Source organism: Calypte anna, chromosome 4B (assembly GCF_003957555.1).
Source record: "Calypte anna isolate BGI_N300 chromosome 4B, bCalAnn1_v1.p, whole genome shotgun sequence".
NCBI classification, from domain to species: Eukaryota; Metazoa; Chordata; class Aves; order Apodiformes; family Trochilidae; genus Calypte; species Calypte anna.
Window position 1 is genome coordinate 10,992,307 of NC_044249.1, and position 22,750 is coordinate 11,015,056.

Here is a 22,750-nt window from a genome sequence, read left to right on the forward strand (position 1 = left end):
ACTTGTGGGGTTTTTTTGTTTTTTTTTTTTTTAGTAACAGCATCATTATTGCAATTTCCTCAGACTCCATCAAACTATCAAGACGAACATCATCATCTCAGTCTTTGAATTGGTTGCTGTTAAATTTAATGGCTGAAGAGGGTTTTAATCTGAGAAGAGGTGATAACTTGAGCCTGAAAATGAAAAATTTGTAGACTTTGGATCTCATCACAGTCATTATGTAAACAGTGTTTGCAGAATTCCTAAATTGGGGATTATTGTACCCCTTTTCCTCTCACACAAACCTGTATTAAGTCATGTTAAAAAAAAATGTGGCAAAATTATCAGCAAAATAGTTTCATTGCTAAAAAAAAAGTTTGTTTATATGGTATTTTAGCAATTCTCTCTCCTACTATAGCACTTTGTAGACAATATAGGAACTCCAGACAGGCTAGCATGTTAGATGGCTTCTTTATAAAAACTCAGTCTCTAGTTGCTAAAAAAACTTTGTAACATTTTCATGTCCTGTGTTCTCAGCATCTAAAAAATATGAGCTTTTTTTTTTTAATTTAAAGAAACACATTTTCTTTCAGAGATTTTCCCAAGCTTTAGTTAGGGCAAAACTTTCTTTTATGTCTGAATAAACTCCTGTAAGTTTTATAATAGCAATGTCAGGCTTATAATTATAGCCATTTCTTGTATTATTTGTCTTTGAAAAGTAGGGCATGAAAACTGTCCAAAGAGAAAAACAGAGTCCTCTGGTCTTTTATAGAAACTATTTGTTTTCTTGGCCTAAATATCACAATAAGTTTCTCTGCAGGTATCTCCTCATAAGCTCCCTTAAACCAGTGTGGGTCCTGCACAGACACTAGGTTACATCAGCAAATGCAATGCAGTGCCATGCAGCTGCAAGCTGAAAATTCTGCCTTAGAAAAAATACCTTTTTATAGCATCACTGTTCTGTTCATACTAAGGGCTGCTTTTCTCTTTTCGTAGGTTCTCTCATACCATGCTTCTGCTGCTGAGGAGGAAACAAGGGAGCTGCAGGTAACAGCGGTAATAGAATTTTTTACTATTAATAAAAAAAGGCAGTTCCTTACACATAGGTGATCTCTAAACCTGTAGATGACCATCTTCCAGAAATAATAATCATAGTGAAGCTTAAACTGATCACTTCCTGAGTTGGCTCAATGTATCACATAAAAGGGAAACATTACAGTGCCCACAATCAGAGATACAGGTTAGCCAGAGACCTGCAATTGCAGGAGAACCAGTAGTCCACAGACTGCCTTTCTCTTGAGTGACAGTAACAGCTGATGAAATGTCAGTTCACAGTGCTTCCATATTTCAGAAGCAAAATGTTGAGAATTCTTCTGAGTATAAATGTTGTGTATTTTGTATCTTTTGCACCTTTCACGCATCCCAAGTTCAGATGCAGCTTTGTAGCCTTACACAGAAATTCTGTATTTAATTTGTTTTTGTTTTTGTTTTTGTTTTTTAATGATTACTTTTCTGTGCAGCACCATTTTCTATTCACATGTAATTCTGTGTTTAGAAATCACTGCCTCAGGAATAACTACAGATGTGATTTCAAGTGTAGTTCAGAGCACAGGCTTTGCTTAGTCTGTCCTTTTGTGTCTGTTGGAGCAGACATTCAGGGGAGATAGCATCACCCCCCCCAAAAAATGGGAGGGATGGAGAGGAAGGTAGACATAGGGGAGCACAAGATGAGTAATGTGGGACTCACCTGAATGAGCAAAGTGCTACAGAACAAGGCACTAGACTAAGAATAGTTTTAGAATGGTTAGTGTCACAGATTTTGAACCTCAGTCCTATGATGCTGTTGCCTGTTGATAGAGGCACTGATGAGACCAGAATGCAACACATCTCCTATGACTTCTCTTCAGGGATTGAATGCAATCTCTCTGGTTACATCTGTGCTGCTAAATAAAACAGAACTACACAAAACCTTGCACTGAATAATAACTAGAAAAAATATATAAAAAACAGAGTTGTAAAACATATAGTTGTAATACATGTAACATATGCAAATGTTACTGATATTAAAAGTTAGATTCTAAAAAGTATAGACTTGTGGGTTTTTTGTATACTTTATATCAAATATATTGTATATTGTATACTTACATATTTTATATATATATACTTTCTATTATATATATTATGCTGTTATGTTATATATAATATATATACTTTATATTATATACTTTTTATATCAAATTTGCATTCAAGATTTATGATTGTACTAAATTCACATTAAAAACATTGTCCAAAGGTTTCAAAGATTATTGATTAAAAGTAAACCCTAATTTTTCAGGCTTCTAGTCTGAGAAAGCTCTGCCTGTAGACATGTTCTACCTTAGCACTGGATGTGGATTGTGTTAGGAATTCTGTTCTAGTGACATCTCTTTCCTGAGCATTTTTAGAGAAATGTGAACAGTTACAGACTTCGAAGTCTGCATGTCCATAAAAACAAACTTACAACTCCACGGCCTTGCTTTCTCAGTCTCTCAGTTTCATCCACACTCTTGGTTAAAGTTTGCTTTAGATGACTTAGATAACAGATTGACCAGGTAATCCTTTTATTGTTCTCTTGATCCATAGAAATGTAATTTTAAATCTAAGTAAATAAGGTAATATTAAACAAGAAAGGCTAAGAAAAGATGAGCGACAAGTAATCATCAGGTTTCAGGATAACAAAAAGGTAAAATTTAGCATCTCTTGTTTAAAAAGCAGATATTTATGTTACACTTATTTTGTGTCCAGTGCTAAGCTGTGTTCTCTTGTTTTTCTCCAGGCTGCTGTAGTACCATCTGCACAATCTCTCAAGCTAACTGACTTCAACTTCAGTGATTTTGAGCTATCAGATTTTGAAACAACACTGTGTACAATTCGAATGTTCACAGACCTCAACCTGGTGCAAAATTTCCAAATGAAACATGAGGTATGAATGCTGTCAAATGCTGCCTTTACATAAAGAGACAGCTTAATTATTAGAAAATAGGGACACTAGAGAAAAAAGCCTACGTTTAATATAATTGGAAATTCATATTAAAGAGCCATTAGCAAATTAGGAAGGTATCTAAAGTGTGTGTGGTACTGGGATTTGTCCTCAGTTCAGTTCTACTGAATTATTAATAGATTGGTTAATGGATTGTAACATGCTTTTAGAAATCCTGAAGGGTGAAAGTAGAGGACTTGGTTAAAATTCCAATTAGTTTGCAAATTTTAGCAATGTTTCAAGAACAGCAAGAATAAATACATAAAGACTAATGGAAATAGTTAAATACGTAAGCTAGAAATGGTCAGGAAAAAACTAGGTACTGGTAACAGAAAAACACATTTTGCAGGTACTTGTAGCAGAAACCTCATGAACATCAGTAAAATGCCACCGTAGTAAAAAAAGGGACAAACTTAATTCTTTACTGGCAGAGTTGGGCCCACAGAGTAATTATTATACTGTAGCTCATATTTGAAGTGACACATAGAAATACAAATTACTTTTACAAAAAATAAAAACAAAAAACAACAAACCAACAAAACCAAAACTGGTAAAAAGTAACTGAGAAAAATAGTCAGAATGAATTAAACTGGTTTTCTCCAGGAGGAGGGAGAAGATAGCAACTTTTCAGTAAGACTCTGTAAGTAAGTGAAAGATCTTACAAGGTAGTAAAAGTAATTAGCTTTGTCTTTCCTTCATAAAGGATTAGAATAAAGACTAGGGGAAAATTTATAGTACTGGAGATAGTAAAAAGATTGTTTATGTGGGCAATGGAAATTTCCCTGAAGGTTGTTACCAATAGCTCTAATTCTGTCTACAACTATGAGAGATGATATAGACAAATATCCTTATTTTGCTCCTTGCCATGAAGATAGATCAGACAATATCCTAGCCTCTCCCATTCAATACATACAATTTCTGTTTGTAAAAACTTTAATTTTAAAATACCCCATATTTGCTTTTTGTATTTTTCAATAAAATTTTTAAAGTTCAGTATCAAAATGCAAGATTAATTTGGAGGACTTCATAGGCAAAAAAACCTTTAAAAGAAAGCAGGTATTTATTTTCTAGGTCACTAGTTTATAGCCCAGTTTAGATCAGTAGTGTTTAAAGGCTGAAAGGAGTACTGTATGAGCTAGTCCGATCTCTTGAATATTCCAGTACTTAGTTTCACCTTTGTAGTAAGGACAAGATCTTGTATTTCCTTAAGGGATATGTCCCAACAGAAGAGAGGGTGGTCAGGGGAGCCCAGTAGTGGGTGGGCTTCTAGTTCCTAGTGTAACAGATTTGCTAACACCATGACAACAGACACATAACTACATTTCTCAATAGAAGCAAGAGAATACTGACAGCTTTGAAGTTACACTATCAGCTTTCCATACTAGGCCAAAAGAAAACTGGTAAGAGCCTAGCTGTCATTTTTAAACAATGGAATGGCAGAGAATATTTCTGCTTTTATCTGTGTGAAATCATTTATGTAGGTGAATGATATGGGACCTTAATTTTTGTCAGTACAACATCTTTCACTAGGAACAATAAAGATTTTTCTTAGAACCAAAGCCTTGATTCTCAGCCAGTATTTAACACAGAGCACTGTCCCCTATCCATTTAAACCAAGGGACCTAGCTCAACATAACTCAGTTTCTATATTAATAGCAGTGCATCTGGCAGAAGCACATAGCCTTTATTAGTAAAAACCCAAACCCACAAGTATTACATACACAGTGAGAGGCCTAACTAGTGGCTGTAAGCATATTCTTACTTGTGTTCACAATTAGAAATACTTTTTATCTGAACTTAACTGAGCTGAAAGGAAATTTTTATTCTGTAAGACAGACAGTTGTCCAGCAGGATTACAGAAAAATCTGTTGTCATTAGAAAAAAGATTTTAATACCATTAACTATGTGATGATGTTTCTTACAGGTTCTCTGCAGATGGATTTTAAGTGTGAAGAAAAATTATCGGAAAAATGTTGCTTATCACAATTGGAGACATGCCTTTAATACAGCACAGTGTATGTTTGCTGCTTTAAAATCTGGTAAAATTCAGGTACATTTTGCTGTTTCTTTGTTAAGTATCTTCTGGCTAAACAAATCGTATAGTGATGCATAGTTCTGACTGTCTTGTTAAAAAGGTGTTAATTCCATAGTCTTACTAGTGAAATCAAAGTATTTCTGCTGAAGACTTCTAGCTTTAAGGCCTTGGTTTGTGAAACTGTTATCCTGTTGCTACATGCCCAGTTACAGTTAAGTCCTCTAGAAATTATCAGGCAAGTGTTCCCAATGGCAGTCTCTCAAATAAGGCACATACATGATTATGCCCTCTATTAAAGTTAATGCTTGCACTACAAGCAACTCAAAAATGTGGGGAAAGACTGACCCTGTTTCAGGATGGTTCCTTAAAATATTGAACAAGAATTTTTTAAAGTTCAAACACAAAGGTGAGTACAGCTTTAGACAAACATTAGACCATTTTTAAAAAAATACAAATGCTCATTTCAATGCTTTTGAGAAATGTTTAAACCTTCCACTTACAAGACACATAATTTAAAAATCAGCCTATTCATTTTTCATTACAAATAATGAAGGGCTAGATGATTGCCCAAATTAGAAATATATTGATTTGAATTTTTCCCAAAACTTGTTTATAGGCTTTTTATTTTCTTGAATAAAACAACATATTTCTTTTCATTCTGAATTATTGTGTTTCTTCCGTATGATTACAGATGATTGTTATTAGTTGTTCTATACTGTTTCAGAGTAAGCACTTCCAAAAGAATAAATAAATTCTTTTGTAAAGTCCAGTATCAATAAATCAATAATGAAGAGCCATTCCCTTCATCTACAATCTTTGTCTTACAAAAAGAAAAAAAAATGTGCTGGAAGAGACAAAGGAAGGGATTTCATATTCCTTACATACTGAAATGGACATGCTAGTTTTGTACCATGTGCAGCCTAGCAATCTCTGACCATCCTGATAGCTTGCTAGCTATTTTTTGAATCCTGACAGTCTCCACTGCCATTTCCATAAATTTATTCCTAACTGTACTGATTTGGTCCAGGATAGAGCTAATTTTCTGTCTTGTTAAACCATGACACTAGCTACATTGGATTCACCCCACACTGATTTTCATGTCCTAGATTCCAGAGTCAGAATGGCATTTAACATGCATCTCTCAATTTTCTCTAGCCTGAGGAGAAAAACAAGTATTTGGGGACACATCTAAGAGAAACATAAAATCAGTCATTTCCAAAAAAAAGGTCTTTTGACTAGACTAAGGACAGGTTTCGTTATCTACAAGGCAGAAGCAAATCTACAGAAGTTGTAACTGCTTAAAAAAAAATACAGATTTGATTGTAGAGAAGGTACAGCCCCCCAGTGGCAGTGCTGTCACCAGCTGTTCTAATTCCTGTTCTGACCTGTGCCTGATACTCTTCTCCCATGACAAAATGCTGTATGAATACTGGAGCTTTGTTCAGCCTTTGCTTCTCACTGGCAGATCTAAGTAAATTTTCTGTCCATTTATACTGAACAATTTCAAAGATACATTATAGTCACAAAAGAGAAACTGTAATCTCTCTTCTTGCTGGAGCTCCAGGATAAACTCTTCAATAATGAGTCAGATATTGATTAATTTTGTTTTACATAGGTTTTAAACTTCTGTTAATTTATTTGACAGTGGTCAATGAAAAGCAAGACTTTTCCCCCTTCTGATTATTCCAAGGACATTTGTATAATAAATTTTTATATCTACTTAGGGAACACAGCCTAAGTCCCTCGAGGTAATAGAGAAGCTGAGCTGAAAGTTGTGGGGCCAGCATTAAAAAAAATCCTCTTGGTCTCTCTTCACTGACGTGACATTATACAAGTCACTGCCTCTGTATCAGTCTTCTCATCAGTATACATAGGACTAGATCATGTTCCCTCTGAAAACTGAGTTGAGGCCTATGTAAAATGATTATTAATGTGCTCCACAACTTCAGAGACAACCCTTATTCTCAACATACCATTTTGTGTCCTTGTCCTCCTTGGGCCACAACTCTGTCTGATACGTAGGTAAACCCAAGACATCAGATATAAAACACACTGTGCAAAATAAATGCTCATCACAAAGCTAATTCACTTTTATCACTCTTGACATGTAGAGCAAACTGACTGACTTAGAAACTCTGGCTTTGCTGATAGCAACTCTAAGCCATGATTTGGATCACAGGGGAGTAAACAACTCTTACATACAAAGGTAAGTCTGTGAGAAGTTAAATAAAAACAAATTAATACCAAAATCACGGAGCTAAATTAAGTGCAACCTAATTGATTTGGTGATGTGAGGCGGTGCGAAGGAGTGGGCTTTTACAAAGCAGTAAGTGCAAGAGACAGAAACATTCAAGAGTCCAAAGCAAAGATGCTCTACCTCAGTTGTTGACCAACTGTGATGGCAGACAAAGTGAACTCTTTGCAAACTTTATAAAGGTAGTCTCTTTGCTTCTGTTCTGGATGTCTTATACCCCATTTTCAATACAGTGCCAGCAAACAGTCCCAGCTTCTAAGGGACGCATGTTGGAAATGTGGAACTTTTCAGATTGCTCCCTGCCCAACCATCTAGTCTGAGCCAAGATCAGCATCCTTCTGATACAAAGGTGTCTCACTGCCATTTTGAACTCACTGTTTCAGTCATGATTTAGGCATGTTTTCCCAGAATTCTAAATTGATTTGGATAAGATACATATTAAAATCACATTTAAAATGTTCATCTGTTTTGCACTGATTTGGGGTTATCTGTACTCTTTGCCTTGGATAAATTCTCGAATTACAGACAAAGCTTTACAATGCAGAAAGTCAAAATATGTTTTTAAACTGTGAAACAAAATATTTTTACTAAACAAAACATAAAAATGAAGCATCTGAACACTTCTAAAATTTTCTCCATATTTTAACTAAAAATACTTGATTTTTAAGAATTTCTTCATTGTTCCAGATTTGCCTAAAATGCATTTTTCAGTGAATTTAATACTCACTTCAGATAACAGTAACATGGTATAAAACATGGTATAAACATGGTATAATGTGATTACTGTGATATGGCAACATGTCCTGATCTGACCAGATATGGGAAACAGATATGTTATACTTGAATCTTTTTCTGGCAGAGCTGGAGAGTGGCTTTGAAGCTACCTTTGGAAGAAGTGGTCTGCTGTTCTCACCGTGTGTAAAGTTTGTTTGAGACAAACTGTAAGGCAGAAAATAAATAATCTTAAGCAGAATTCTGCCTTTCAGATGTATGTTCACAATAGCACTAAGATTGGTGTGTAAAGGAAAGAAAAGAACAACCCCAAGACCCCCCAAAAATATTAAGAATCATCTTTCTCTAGTTCCCTAATAGAGGATTCCTTCAGGAACTGCAGCCTTGCACTGACTGGAACTAGTAAGCTATTTTTTGCTTTATTTGTTTTAAAATAAGTTTCCTGGAAGACATCTGGAGATGCTTCATCTCCTCTCAAAAATGTCCTGGGAAAGTGCCCTAGGCAGCAGAATCTAACATTTGCACATGCTGTAAAGTGGGGATGATTACAGCTTAATAATTCTTCTTCTATAGAAGTTCCACAAATTTTGTTTTTAAATCTGTCATTTATATCTAAACAGAAGATTATTTTTTCCAGGAACTGATTCTTTTTCTTTCTTCCTTGGAAGCAGGAAGAGTGAATACTGATCGTGATTCTTTTCTTAAGCAATAGGTTTAAAAAAGTTAAAATGGTCCTAACAGTAGAAATTACAGCAGATGAACTGCTTAAAGGTCTTTTGGTAGATAATAAGAGTGCTTATTTTCTTTTTCATCCAAAGCCCCACATAAAGTAGGCAAGCACAGAAAATGAAACTTCTTAGCCAAGCTACTGTGTTCAAAAGCAATGGTGTCCTTTAGCCCAACACTGTAGTTTAACAGAATGCTATGTACTACAGAAGTAAGATCCAAGTTTATTCCCAGATAGCCAGAGTCTGCAAGTACTGAGCAAGCTCTAATTTGGTGCCAAACTTGGGAAGTTAACCCAAGATATTTCTCATGTATTTCTCTCTTCAGTCAGGATGAACTTTAGAGGACACAGTATGCATCCCACTTAACTCAATGGGACTTACATCCATCACATGTTGGCACCATCCTAACAATTTGTTTCCTTAGAGAAACATGCAAGCATATTTTCTCTATATACTCCTTTTGCAGTGGTCTCAGAGGAGGTGCTGGGCAGTCAGCCCATAATCCTCGGGGGCATGCATCCTTTAATCTCTCTTTCCACGTTTTTGTTTGCCTTTCCATCTTTGTCTCTTCATTTTTGTGCTTCTTAAATCCCCAGAGTCTCCCATTCTGACTTCTATTTGAGTCTGTGTGTGGTCTCACATAGGGACCTAATCCTGTAACATTAATTCATGTGAATGATCCTTAAACATAATTAAAAGTCCCATGAAACTATCTGCTAAAAAAAAAAATAGCTTCTTATATGATTAAACATTTGTAGGTCAAATTATAACCAGAGTATTAGATTCAGGATCACCAGCAAAACAGACTTCCAAAATATCCTAATTTAACGGAAGAGTTAACATAAGATACATGGGATCAGGGACTGCAAATGATGATATAGTAGCAAAAGCTAAGAACTGTATTATGCAGTAAGGAGCAGGAGGCATTAAAAATGCTCAGAGAGGAGGAGTTTCTGTAATTTGACTAAACCTATGCAAACAGTAAATTCTGCTTTTTAGACTAATTAACTTCACATTTTCCATCCATGCAGATTGTTTCACACTGTTTTTCACTGCCTGTAGTAAAACCAACATCTTTCTCTTTTGGATTTTACCTTGGGCAAAGGGCGGGTAATGATATTGCAGCAGTCTGGTCATGAAGACAGTGCTGATGAAGTGCCAGCAGAATAAGTAACACCACAAAATTACTTGATGGACATTTTGGTCATTGAGATCAGCAAGAGTTTTTTAGCAGTGGCCTTTGATGAGGTCTGCATTATTACTTACAAACTCAGCACTGGATCTGATTAAATATGCCAGGCATGTGTTTCAAACATTAAAAACTGCAAAACTGTCACTCAGATTTTGCTTATGAATGAACCCTTCTTGTTGCCTTTCCTTTTCATACAAGAACTTTCACTATTTATGAAACCTTGCATTACATTCGCACTCCTTGTGTGAAGCTGGTCTCTACCGGCAAAAAACCAGAGTTGTCAGTGCTCTGACAAAGTAACAGCAGTGTCTTTATATCTGCACTCCCCCCACATGCTTCCAAATGTATTAATTTTTTATGGCCAGTTACAGAAAAGGGGAAAAGAAATTGGTTAAGAACAAGCACGAATAGTTGGGAGTAAACTGATAATGAGAAGAGGACATTACAAGGGCAGCTATTTCTGGTTTACTAGTATGTTTACTTTGATTTCTCCATCTGACGGGTCTTTTTACTCCTCAGAAGTGAACATCCATTGGCTCAACTGTATTGCCATTCTATCATGGAGCATCATCATTTTGATCAATGCCTTATGATCCTGAATAGTCCAGTGAGTGCCATATTTTCATGTATGCTGAAGGAAACTATTCCCTGTTTTACTTCTTATTTTTAGCTTCTGGATGGATTCCCACCCTAATACATTCCTAAGTGATCTTTATTCCTTTTTGGGTAAAAAAAGTAAATGCAGCAGTTTTGAAATTACAATTCCATTTCTGAGCATGACCAAACCTTTCCAAGTGTTGTGTGATAAGGGAAACTTTGCTATCATCCTTCTGAGTACCTGCATCTCTGGACCAAAGGAAACAAAAAGCTTTGTTGCTATTTTCACGACCTTGTATGAACCACCAAACAAACCCAAGTACTTGCTCTAATTTAAAAAAACATTCCAGCCTACACATACACAAAGCAGTCCTGAGGAGACCAAACCAAACATGGCTAATAATGACATTCCAAAGTGGAGCCAAACCTATGTTAAGTAAATATGCAAATAAAACTACATTCTTTTTGATTTATATTAACTAATTCTAAGATCAATTATTCAGCATGCATAATTATTTCAAAGCAGTGTATTTCCACTGCTCATTTCGTATCACTGGTATGGTACTTTTGGCATGGTACTGGTATGATTCTTTCCTATACAGAAAGGAAAAATATGGAAAAAAAAGTGGAGGGAAGTTGCCATTTCCCCAGCTCCATCATGCTTTGGCTGAATAGTGGATCTATTTAATAGCTTGTTATTTGTGTTGCTTCGTAAAAAGAAAATACTTTCATTTACTTGAGGTGTCTAGGCAGGTACTGGAATCATAGTTCCTTTGCTCCAGGGGTGGAAAAAGGAAGGAGAAATACTATGATACAGCTAGCAGCAAATTTAATTTTGATTAATTAAACTGACTTAAAAGCTTTGATGTTTCTCTGCTTACAGTTTGATTTTGTAGTAGCCGATTATGATGGTGTTGCTGTGTGGCTTTCTGCCATTACTCAAGAAGACTGAAACTTTTTGATTTAAACTGGGGACTCTGTAAATGGAAGGAGGGTAAAAGAATGACATCAGATATCAGCAAGCAACTTATAATGACTTAGTATCTAAGAGACATTTTAACAAACTGGTGTGCTGTTTCCTATTTTATCAATAATACTGTTACTGTTTTTTGTGAAGGGAAATCAGATTCTCAGCAACCTTTCCATTGAAGAATACAAGGCCACACTGAAAATGATAAAACAAGCCATTCTTGCCACAGACTTGGCACTATATATAAAGTAAGTTAGAGGCATGTTTGGCTGCTTGGTCATTGCTGTATGTTTGGATTGTGTCAGCATGTTCCAAAAACTTTTGTTTTAACTTCTTTTAAAGGAGGAGAGGAGAATTTTTTGAACTTCTAAGGAAGAAGCAATTTAATTGGGAAGATCCTACACAAAAGGAGCTATTTTTGTAAGTAAAAGCAAAATTATTACATCAGTCAATATTATTAGATACCTGATTTTCTGTGCCATGTTGTTGTGAATTGCATTAAAACCATCAGATCTGTGTGTTCTGGGCCTGTCCAAACTGGCACTGGCACACAGGTCACTGAGTGACTCCTGGGGTCTGAATTACTAAGTGTGCAGCTCGTATAATAAACTTTGTTAAGTAGCATGTGAAGTTATGTTAGCAGTTCTGTTCTTCTAAAAGAGTGTAGCATTGCTGTCTAAGCACCATACTCTTGTGCTGTTAGTACTTAATACTTACATATTGACTTGCTGAAACCAATCCTAGGTAATCCTTAGTGATCCATCAAATGAGTCAGTCCAGATTTGCTCATTTCTGTGTGCCTATTTCACACAGCTGAAAGTTTACCACATCACTGAGCCTTGGATACCTTTATAACTTTGCTTTAATCTCATTTCTTCTTCTGACTTCAATGCTCTTTGAAAATTTATACTCTGTTCTGCTGATCACTTGACTTGGAATCTACATACATTTCACAAGTCAGTAATTCATAGATTTGTTTGTTTTTTCTGCAGAGCAATGCTGATGACTGCCTGTGATTTATCCGCCATAACTAAACCATGGCCAGTTCAGCAACGGGTATATACTTAATTTTAAGATTTGCTAAATACAAACTCCATGTAGAAGCTCCTGCTTCCTCAATCCAGTCCTTAATACAAAGGCAGTGGTGGAGTAGAGAGCCTTAGGAATCAGTCCCTCAAAGTGCTGTTACATGGACTGAAGACTTTCTCAGGTCTTTGTAGCAAGATCTGTGCATTTAACTATGTCACCATGTTAGCAGTAATCTGAAGGTAAATCAGGAATCTTTGTTCTTTCTGATATTTCTGTCTTGGTACAAGGCACTCAACTGATCCAACACACTAGTGTCAGATGACCATTTTTTGTGTGTGTTGATCATTACAACTGTTATTGGTGGAAATATGCCTGTGTGCCATTTTGTTCACTTTGGTTTGTCAAAGTAAGTATCAGCACATTCTTGTGTTTTGTTTTTGCACAGATGTGTGCATGAAAAGTTCTGAATGCTAAGCATGATGCTGGAGTCTTACTATGGGGGGTACAAATTCCATACATACTAAGGAGGGTGAAGAAACACAGGAAACGGTTTTGGTTATAGGTAGCAAGCAAACTTTGAGAGCTCTTAATGTGTGAAATTTTTTACAGATTGCTGAACTTGTAGCTACTGAGTTTTTTGATCAAGGAGATAAAGAGCGGAAGGAACTCAACATAGAACCAACAGTAAGTGCCAGAATAATGCAGAATCACCTCCTTCAAAATGGCTTCTACAAACGACACTGCATGTTCCTTTCAAAATCTACAATTTCTCCCAATGACCAACTCATACAATTTCTATAAGACCAACTCATTCCCTGTCCTAGTTGTCAGTTTTCTCCTGAGGTTCCTGAAGCCCAACAGTGTGTCATTATCTCTGAGCCAGAAGAACAGCCAGCATTATTTCTTCTAAATTTGTAATAATAAATTATCTAGAACACACATTCTTAAATTGGTACCTATTTGCAACCTATCCAAACCCAGTAAGTTTGTCTTTTTGGGCTCTATCAGTTCAAAGACAATCTTGCAAGTCAAGTGGTACAATCAAATTCTCTGCATTATAGGACATGTACTGATACCCTGCTGTGCTAAGCTTGCTGTGCTTTTTAAGATGTTGCTTTTTTAATTTCAGTCTTTCTCTTTGGTTTTGGTTGGGTTTTCTATTTAATGCATTTAAACACAGAGCTTGTTTACTTCTTATCTGCAGGATCTAATGAACAGAGAGAAGAAAAATAAAATTCCCAGCATGCAGGTTGGATTCATAGATGCTGTTTGTTTGCAGCTGTATGAGGTATGCTGCCTAAGAAAGAATTGCAAATACCTAAAACTAGAACTCAGTTTAGCCTCTAATAGCTGTGGATTTAAAATTAGTATAAAAATCAAATAAAAAACTAGTCCCTTAGTCAAAATAGAATTTTTTGTTATGTATTACATATTCAGTTGAAGAAGTTATGCTTCTATCATTTATCATTAATTGTTCAATTATTGTATGTCTGATTAATGTATTTGCTTGTAACTTTTAAAACCTAGTGGTAGTTGCTGTGGTCCTCTGCACTTGGTGTTAGATCCCTGGGTTATGTTCTGGCAAGTCCATTGAGCTGCTATGATCATCGGCTAAAGTCACAAAAGTAATGCTTTGCTATCTAGGAAAAGAATAGTATCTATACAGTGTAGTGATAAAGTGTTGCTTAGTTTTAAAGAATTCAGGATTCTTCATGTAAAAGCTGATATGCTACATATAGGCATTACCCACGTTTAATATTTTCTATCCCATTTTTTTTTTCTTTCTGTTTCGTAACACAGAAAAACAGTGCATGAGAGAATTCACTGCAGTGTTTTTAATCCTGGTCACAAACTGCATAAGAAGCTATGTGGTCAGATATAGTGTGAAACAAAACATAATGATTTCTGACTTTGTTGAACCATCAAAGCACTAGGGTGAAAGCCTTTTCACTGAGACTGTGGCAAGTATTTTACAGGAACCGAGATGAGAAAAAGTAAAGTTGAGGAACAGATAGCCTTATCTACTGCTCTCCTAGCAATCTTCCAATGGGAGGAACTAGGTGATGACTCATTTTTTTCCCTCTTACACATTAAACTTTTCTAAAAATAATCCTCATCCACCAGCTGGAAGGTAACGATAGAGGAAGGAAAGGGAGTTACCAGCTACTGCCCCTGAAACTCACATGTTTCTGTGCTGTAGAAACTTTTTGTCCAGAAAACAAGGCAGCCTTTGCTGGTAAGCCCCAAAAAACTGTCTCCAATAGGAGGCAGGCCATTGAAATGAGACTGAGTATCTGTGGAAAGGTTCAGACTATACAAACAATATTCTTTGAACAGTCCATCTGAGCAAGTTTGAATAGCCACAAGTTCAGAGACTGAACTTTTGTATTTTTTCTTACTAGGGGAGGGCTTCACCTTTCCATTTATTAGAACACCAGAAAACTTTCAATTGTGTACTCTAAAATATGCACTGCAGCTTACATCAACAGTTGCCAAGTGATACTAGTTCAAACTGCCCAGGTCCTGTACAGTTCCTTCAAGGAAATAAGGCAGATGAGGTATTTCTAGCTACTGTACCCCTGCTTTGTAACTTAGGCTTTGTTATGACACAGTGAATACAAACCCATTCCTGCTTGGCAGCCAAAAGCACCTAAAAATGTTTGGAGTGTTCTTCTTTTCTCTTTTAATTGGAGAGGAAAGAAGGAGATGCTAAGTCCGCAGAAAGAGATCTAAGTAGCATCTTTTTATTCAAAGCATGTTGCCTCTTAAAACTTTCAGTGTATGATTCTTACTTGTCTGTCATGTTGTCTCAAATTCCGACCTGAACTGGAACAGCATGTAGCAGGCTGACAGTGACTGGGACTTTATATAAGGCCCAAAGTATGTCAGTGCATGTCCTAACATGACAGATCAGTGAGGGTGACTTACCTGCAAGCACTAAAGAGGATGGGGAGCCTATAAGGAAGTGACACAACTCGTATTAGTAATAGCAAATCCAAGGAAGGGGATGTGTTTTGAGCTGATCCAGTGGTTATTTTGAGAGGAGTTCCAGTAGGAGATATTACCTGTTTATGCAGATTTTTGTTTCCTTCGATGAACAAGAAAATGGTAAAACAGAAAAACAACTTTAGTGTTTCTCTGAAAGTGAACAAGTAGTCTCCAATGTTCTGCTATAAAAACAAACAATATAAACAGGGTTGTAATGGCAGCCTTTTAATTGTTTTATTAGATTTCATCCAGTCAGTAGGAATTTGACACACAATGCACACGAGTTCCCAGTACAGCACTGCAAGTATGGGACTTACCATCTTCTTCAGAGTGGCTTGTGTTAGCTAGGTAACTGGTGCAATCTAACTGCGTGATCTACATGCCTTCCCTTTAAGTTCAGAAAAAGTACCATTTAGTAGTTTTACATGCTGGTTAGGTATAGTCAGATAAATAAACCAGAAGACTACAGGTATATTTGACAGCCCCATTCTTCTTAAAAACCAAGAATAACTCAATAAGGTCTACTGGAACTAATAAAGCTAAAAAAGAACTGTGAAGAACTCTATTGAATTATCAGCTTGTAGAATTCCTGTGTAAAATTACAGGAGAATTCCACATTGCTACCTCATGTTATTGGTGTAAAACCTAAATGCCATGTGAAGTTCCGACTGATTTTATGTTCTGTACAGCAGCCAGCAAAGGGATTAGGGTTCTTTTCTGAGTACTCAGTAGTCACTCATACTAGTTATAGACTCAGTGGGCTCAAACACTCTTTTTCATACCATATTGTCCCACAATGTCTGTCCTACTAAACTCCCACTTTACACTGAATATTGTGAATTAATTCCAAAAGCCAATGGAACCCTTTATGCAAATAAGGACTGACTGTCATAGTAAGGATACATTTTCATCACTTCCACCAGGAAAGAAAAACATACAAAAATGCTTATGAATTTTTCTTCTGTTTATTTTTTCAATTTTATATTTAAACATGAGAATCCAGTTTTCCTTCATTCTGACACAGGAAAAATACTCAACTGGTTTGCATCACGATTATTGCATGCATCTCACGCAATTTATCATGTGCTGCCTTGAATTACAATTTTTCTGAGTCAGCTTCTCTGAAGCAGTTGATACACTGCAAGTGTATATGGTTCCGCTGATTATACCTGTTGCATGTCTGATTATTGTGATCAACCCTGCCATACATTCAAATGACTGGCTTGCAAAGTCCATGGGTACTACTAGGAATTCTGGATAGGTCACTTGTGCATCATACAAGAAACTTAGTGTGGCTTCTTCTGCACTGATGTATCAAGTGCTGTATGGACATTGCCACTCAGTTTAAAATGCATAATGCCAAGTAACTGTGTTCACTTTTAATGTATAGAAGGAAGCCTTCTTCAAAGTTCAGCATACAAGTTCAATTTCAAATACAGACAGACCTTGTATTTCAATCATAAATAGACCTTGTATTTCAATCATTTTTGTCTCTCATGGTCATCTTTAATAACAAACCTTTTGTTGTTGAATGTAATCTATTTTGCACATTCTTATTTATTTCAGGCCCTAACGCATGTGTCAGAGGCCTGCTACCCTTTACTGGATGGCTGTAGAAAAAATAGGCAGAAATGGCAATCCTTAGCTGAACAACAAGAGAAGAATCTTGTTAATGGAGAAAGCAATCAAGCCAAAAGGAACTGAGATGCTGATTTAACAACCACAAGTGTAAGTTCACATAGAAGACACAGTATGAGGGAAGTAAAGCATTTTGCTAAACACTGTATGACTTTGGCTTATGTTTTGCCACTGCTGTATTATTTTTCCACATTTCAAGATATAGCATGACCATATATATTCAAAGGCTATATAAAGATAGAATTTTTCTTTCATTACATCTGTCTGAGATGGAAAAAGATCTGCAAGGGCAGTTTTTGCTACCCTATTCCACAGGGAGGTACAAGTGCAGTTACTCAGCTGTTCCCCAGAGCCTATTGCTTCATAGATGTATATAGTTGTTTAGTGATCACCTTGTGGCCAGTACCTTAAAGACTACTGCATGTAAAACTAATGTGCAGTCTTGCCTGTTCTCTTGCCCAGAGGCTCAGAGGAAAGATTGGAACTGACTCGGGGGACCCTAATCCAGCATGTACTATGCCAATGCCTTTCAGAGACCAGAACTGGGCTTTGAAGTGAAAAAGCTCCAAAACATGTTCCCCAGTAGGGTTTGTTTGTTTGTTTCTTTTTTCCCCCCCAACATTAGAGGAATGTCTTAGCAAACATCTGACACTTGAGAAAATTATAAACTCTATACAATATTAGTGAATTACTAGGCAATGGGGGTCTGAGGAGTTTTGTGGCAGAAGAGTCATAATTACCCACAAAGAATGTTAACCGCTTGATTGATGAAATGTCTAAACATAACTGACAGGCTGCCATGGAAGTATAGCTCCAAAGTTGCAAGAAGCACACAAGGAAATGGAAACTAACCAGGATTATTTTTATACACTAGTTTTAACTATATTTGGAAGTTGAATTTGACAGCATCACAACCAACAAACTGGGAATCGCAGGGTGGAAGCGTAGAAGAGAATGTGGTTACAACAGCAAGAGATGAAAATCTGAATCAGAATGATGCATAAATGGCATACTGCTGACTATCAATGACTGATTCTTTAGGCCAGTGCTATTATGAAATGGCTGTCGCCACTTCAGAGAAAGTTTTATGTTAACATCTTCGAAAAATAATTTTTAGCTCTAGTTAACTAACAATTATTAATCATGTCTTAAAGGAGAAGGGAAAAAGAGTACTGGAAACAAAAATAGCCAAGAATGCTACAGGGATTTGCCATTTGTATATGAGGCATTAATATTCAGAAAAGTAAGAAATCTATTAACTTGCACTAGTAGAAAAAGCAACATTGATATTTTATTTAAATGAAGATGATTAATAAAAATGGTTTTGAATTGGGAACCAAATCAAGAAAATACCCACATTAGACAAAACCCAGAGAGTAATAAAAGAAGAGTGTTATTATTTTGCACATCTAAGACTTCAGATCTAAGACTGGTTACCAGTAGGTGTTACCTTGGCTGCACAAAGACACAGAAAATGTTTGGGGTTTTGCTTTTTTTAAATCTGTAGTAATGATTTTTCAGTTAAAATCAGCAATAGTGTTAAGCAAAAGTAATATTTTACTTTGAAGTGTGGGAGTTTATTTCTGTCTCAGTAATCCAGAAAATTCTAGTTGGAAATTGCGATAAATTCTTCCCAGGAGACAATCAATCTCCCCTTGTAAGAGCTGGTCAAAAAGTGAAAACAACCCCTTTTTATCAGTGCCTGCATTCAGATAAACTATACCAGAAGCTAAGAAAAGATGAAGTAAATGTTTCAAAATGTTTGAAAATACTGAGTTTCAGTCAATTTTTTTTAATGTAGAATAAAGTATTATGATGCAGCATTTCTGCCAACCGAAATTTTGTCACTAATTAAATCCTATCTCAAACTTCTCTAATCAATACCAGTAGTGTATTATTGCAGCTGAATTTTAAAACATTTTTTATAAGTATTTCTCCTGATTTATTTTAGATTTTTTAAAAAGTGTGTAATTTAACAATAATTAAGAATTACAGGGCTAATGTTATGCAGTGCTCTAAATGTGTATTTATATGATACACAATACAATTCATGTATGCAGTAGGTCATAGCTATGCAGAAAAATGACAGCAGCCTGTGCTCCCAGCACACATCCTCCAAAAAAAAATTTTTAGGTACTTTCTGGTAAATAGGAAACTTGGTTTCAGGATTTGCATAATTCTTGTATATTCCTTTCCTTGAGTGCTTGAAATACTTAAATATAGTTTACACTAACAGATGAGATACATATTTAATATAAATATGAATAAACTGTATATATATAAAGGTGTATTCTTGCTGGTATGGTGAGACTGGTAATTCATGGTTACAACAAGTGAAAACAGCTAAGGTGATACTACAATGAAGTGATGTATCAAGATCCCCATAATTCTTTGATATAATGTGTGTTCAACAAAGCTTGATTAGGACATACATTTATAACTAATAAGAAGGAGTGCTAGATTCATATTGTTGACTTGAAAAAAATGGACATGATCACATTTTTTCAAAGGTTCACTTAAAATGAAGGCACTTACACAGGATGTGCATGTTTAATTACACATTTCTACACATTTATCCCACCAAATCTCTTTCACTACAAAAATTGGAAAATACACAGAAATACAGTCGATAGTTTTAAAAAACATTTAAATTTCATAATACATCTGTGTCTGTAAATATTTTGACAAAATCCAAACCCTTTAAACTACTGGTTTAAGAACCTTTAAAGTACACATTGCTATACTTCATGAAATTTCAGAGTAATCAAGTTGTCTATATAGTGTTTTACTTCGCTGGAAGGCAAAGTGAAAGTGTGCTGGGTTTATCTCATAGCTTTGTGTGAATCGTCTGTAGAAATTGCTCATTTCTTTCACAATGTAGCTATGTTAATAGTAACATGAACACAGAACATCACAGAATTTGATCTGGCAACAGCAAGTTATTTTATCTTTATCATAGCTAGATTAATGGAAATTGCATGGGCAAGTTTGTTTTCCACTTAAATAAGTTGGTTTCCATAAGGAAACTGATATCTAATTACCACTGTTTCTAAATGTATATTTATGTGACAGTGTAGTTTCCACTAACTTTCACAGCATGAGCTTGTCATGCCAGGGCCTATGGGATTCTCAAATGCCCATCTGAAGTTAATTATACGATTCCCATTTACCTCAGTGGGAGCTGGACTGAACTGTACAGAAAGTGAAAGAATGGGTAAAATCCCACCTTTTTTACTTATAAAGAGGGACCAAACTCTTACTCTTGGTAACACCTGCTTCGCCTCCTCTTTGCTATATTCAGCTATTCCTGCTGATGTCTAAGGTACCTTACAGATGTAACTGAAATTAGAATTTGAGCCCTCTGTGTCTTCACATGGCTGACACCTGCATGTGCCTGATAGAATGTAGTGTGAAATGCACTGTAAATAGTTTAAAGATTAATTTCTATTATAGTTTAATAAAAACCTGAATCACAGTCACTAGCCACTGTGTTTGTCCATTTGTATTCTTTTATCTTTTAAAAATATTTGGAGAAATGTATAGTTTCTAAGCACAGTATATTTGTACTAGGCTGATGTTTTGCCTTTAATCAATATTGTAGTCCTCTGAATGTTGTGGTCCTGCTTGCATCTGTCCTATGACTACTTAGTAAAACTACTCAAGAGAATTACTCACTATGTGGTTAGTACAGTTGATAGAGAATATAGAGTCAGGTTTTTTTCTACTTATTACTGCTGCTTATTACTTATTTCTTCATTCTCCTCTTTGTACTGTTTTCATGCTTTTTAAAATAAAAAGGATGATGTCAAATTTTACTGTTTGTTAATTAATAATTAACATTGAATGCTCAACACCTCATTGTTCCCTAATTCAAAGCATTTCTTCTATAAAACTGTAACTTATAGTGACTTCTTGAGGTCCTAGAAATTCTGAGGATAAAAATTTACTATTAATATAATTTACTTGTAAGTACTACTGAGAAGAGCCAGTGGTACTTCTGGTTTAAAAAAACCTGCTACTAACTACTAGAGAACAGAGAGCATAGACTTATTAGAAGTTGTCAGAAGCCAGTTTATTTACTGGATAAGTAGAACTGGCAAATACAACTGTTGCTTAGATCCATCCTCATCCTCTGCCTTCAGAAATTAATTCCTGAATTAGCATGTAAGAGAGATTGAAACAGTCAACTTAGTGACTTCAAGGAAAACTGTGAAAAAAATAATTTTTTACTTCTGAAAAAGCCTCATCATGTGCAAACTCCTGATCCTGCAAGATATAGACCAATTAGCTTAACCAGACCAAAAAAAGAATATAAGCTTGAATAAAGACATTTTAATAAAAGAGGTGAAATAGAATGTTACACTCAGCCTTTCACATCTTTCACAGCAATGACTTTTTAACAAATGGAAAATCATAGAATCATAGAATTGTCTGGGTTGAAAGGGACCTCTGAGATCATCAAGTTCAACCCTTGATCCACTACCGCTGCTGTTACCAGACCATGGCACTGAGTGCCACATCCAGTCTCTTTTTAAATATCTCCAGGGATGGAGAATCTACTACTTCCCGGGGCAGCCCATTCCAGTGTCTGATCACCCTCTCTCTGCAAAGAAATTCTTTCTAATATCCAACATAAACCTCCCCTGGCACAACTTGAGACCCTGCCCTCTTGTCTTGCTGAGAGTTGCCTGGAAAAAGAGACCAACCCCCACCTGGCTAAAACCTCCTTTCAGGGAGTTGTAGAGAGTGATGAGGTCTCCTCTGAGCCTCCTCTTCTCCAGCCTGAACAGCCCCAGCTCCCTCAGCTTCACCTCATAGGACTTGTGCTGGAGTCCCTTCACCAGCCTAGTTGCCCTCCTTTGGACCCTCTCCAGGACCTCGATATCCTTCCTAAACTGAGGGGCCCAGAACTGGACACAGTACTCGAGGTGTGGCCTCACCAGGGCTGAGTACAGGGGCAGAATCACTTCCTTGGACCTGCTGGCCACACTGTTCCTGATACAGGCCAGGATGCCACTGGCCTTCTTGGCTACCTGGGCACACTGCTGGCTCATGTTCAGCTTCCTGTCAATCCAGACTACCAGGTCCCAGGTCCCTTTCTGTCTGGCTGCTCTCAGCCACTCTGTCCCCAGCCTGGATCTCCCCATGGGGTTGTTGTGGCCAAAGTGCAGGACCCAGCACTTGGCCATATTGAACCTCATCCTGGTTGGAACTCATCCTGTTGGAATCAGCCCAACACTCCAGTCTGTCCAGGTCCCTCTGCAGAGCCCTCCTGCCTTCCAGCTGATCGACATTCCTCCCCCCCAGCTTAGTGTCATCTGCAAATTTGCTGATGATGGACTCAATCCCCTCATCTAAATCATCAATAAAGATATTGAACAGAACTGGGCCCAACACTGATCCCTGGGGGACACCACTAGTGACCAGCTGCCAACTGGATGCAGCCCTGTTCAGCACCACTCTCTGGGCCCGGCCCTCCAGCCAGTTCCTAACCCAGCACAGAGTGCCCCTGTCTGACCGTGGGCTGACAGATTTTTTGGGAGAATGCTATGGGAGACGGTGTCAAAGGCCTTGCTGAACTAAGTTTTC

At 36.6% G+C, this 22,750-nt stretch overlaps 1 protein-coding gene across 1 annotated transcript in view; it reads left to right on the forward strand.

Moving 5' to 3' along the window:
* Window positions 1-17,227, forward strand: part of PDE5A (phosphodiesterase 5A) — a 56,239-nt gene extending 39,012 nt beyond the window's left edge. The window contains exons 11-21 of the mRNA XM_008501804.2: window positions 976-1,035; window positions 2,795-2,941; window positions 4,923-5,048; window positions 7,145-7,239; window positions 10,459-10,546; window positions 11,654-11,754; window positions 11,849-11,926; window positions 12,499-12,562; window positions 13,145-13,219; window positions 13,740-13,823; window positions 17,090-17,227. Of these exons, the coding sequence (XP_008500026.2) occupies window positions 976-1,035; window positions 2,795-2,941; window positions 4,923-5,048; window positions 7,145-7,239; window positions 10,459-10,546; window positions 11,654-11,754; window positions 11,849-11,926; window positions 12,499-12,562; window positions 13,145-13,219; window positions 13,740-13,823; window positions 17,090-17,227 (1,056 nt within the window). The remainder of the gene's footprint in view (window positions 1-975; window positions 1,036-2,794; window positions 2,942-4,922; window positions 5,049-7,144; window positions 7,240-10,458; window positions 10,547-11,653; window positions 11,755-11,848; window positions 11,927-12,498; window positions 12,563-13,144; window positions 13,220-13,739; window positions 13,824-17,089) is intronic.
* Window positions 17,228-22,750: the final 5,523 nt, after the last annotated feature.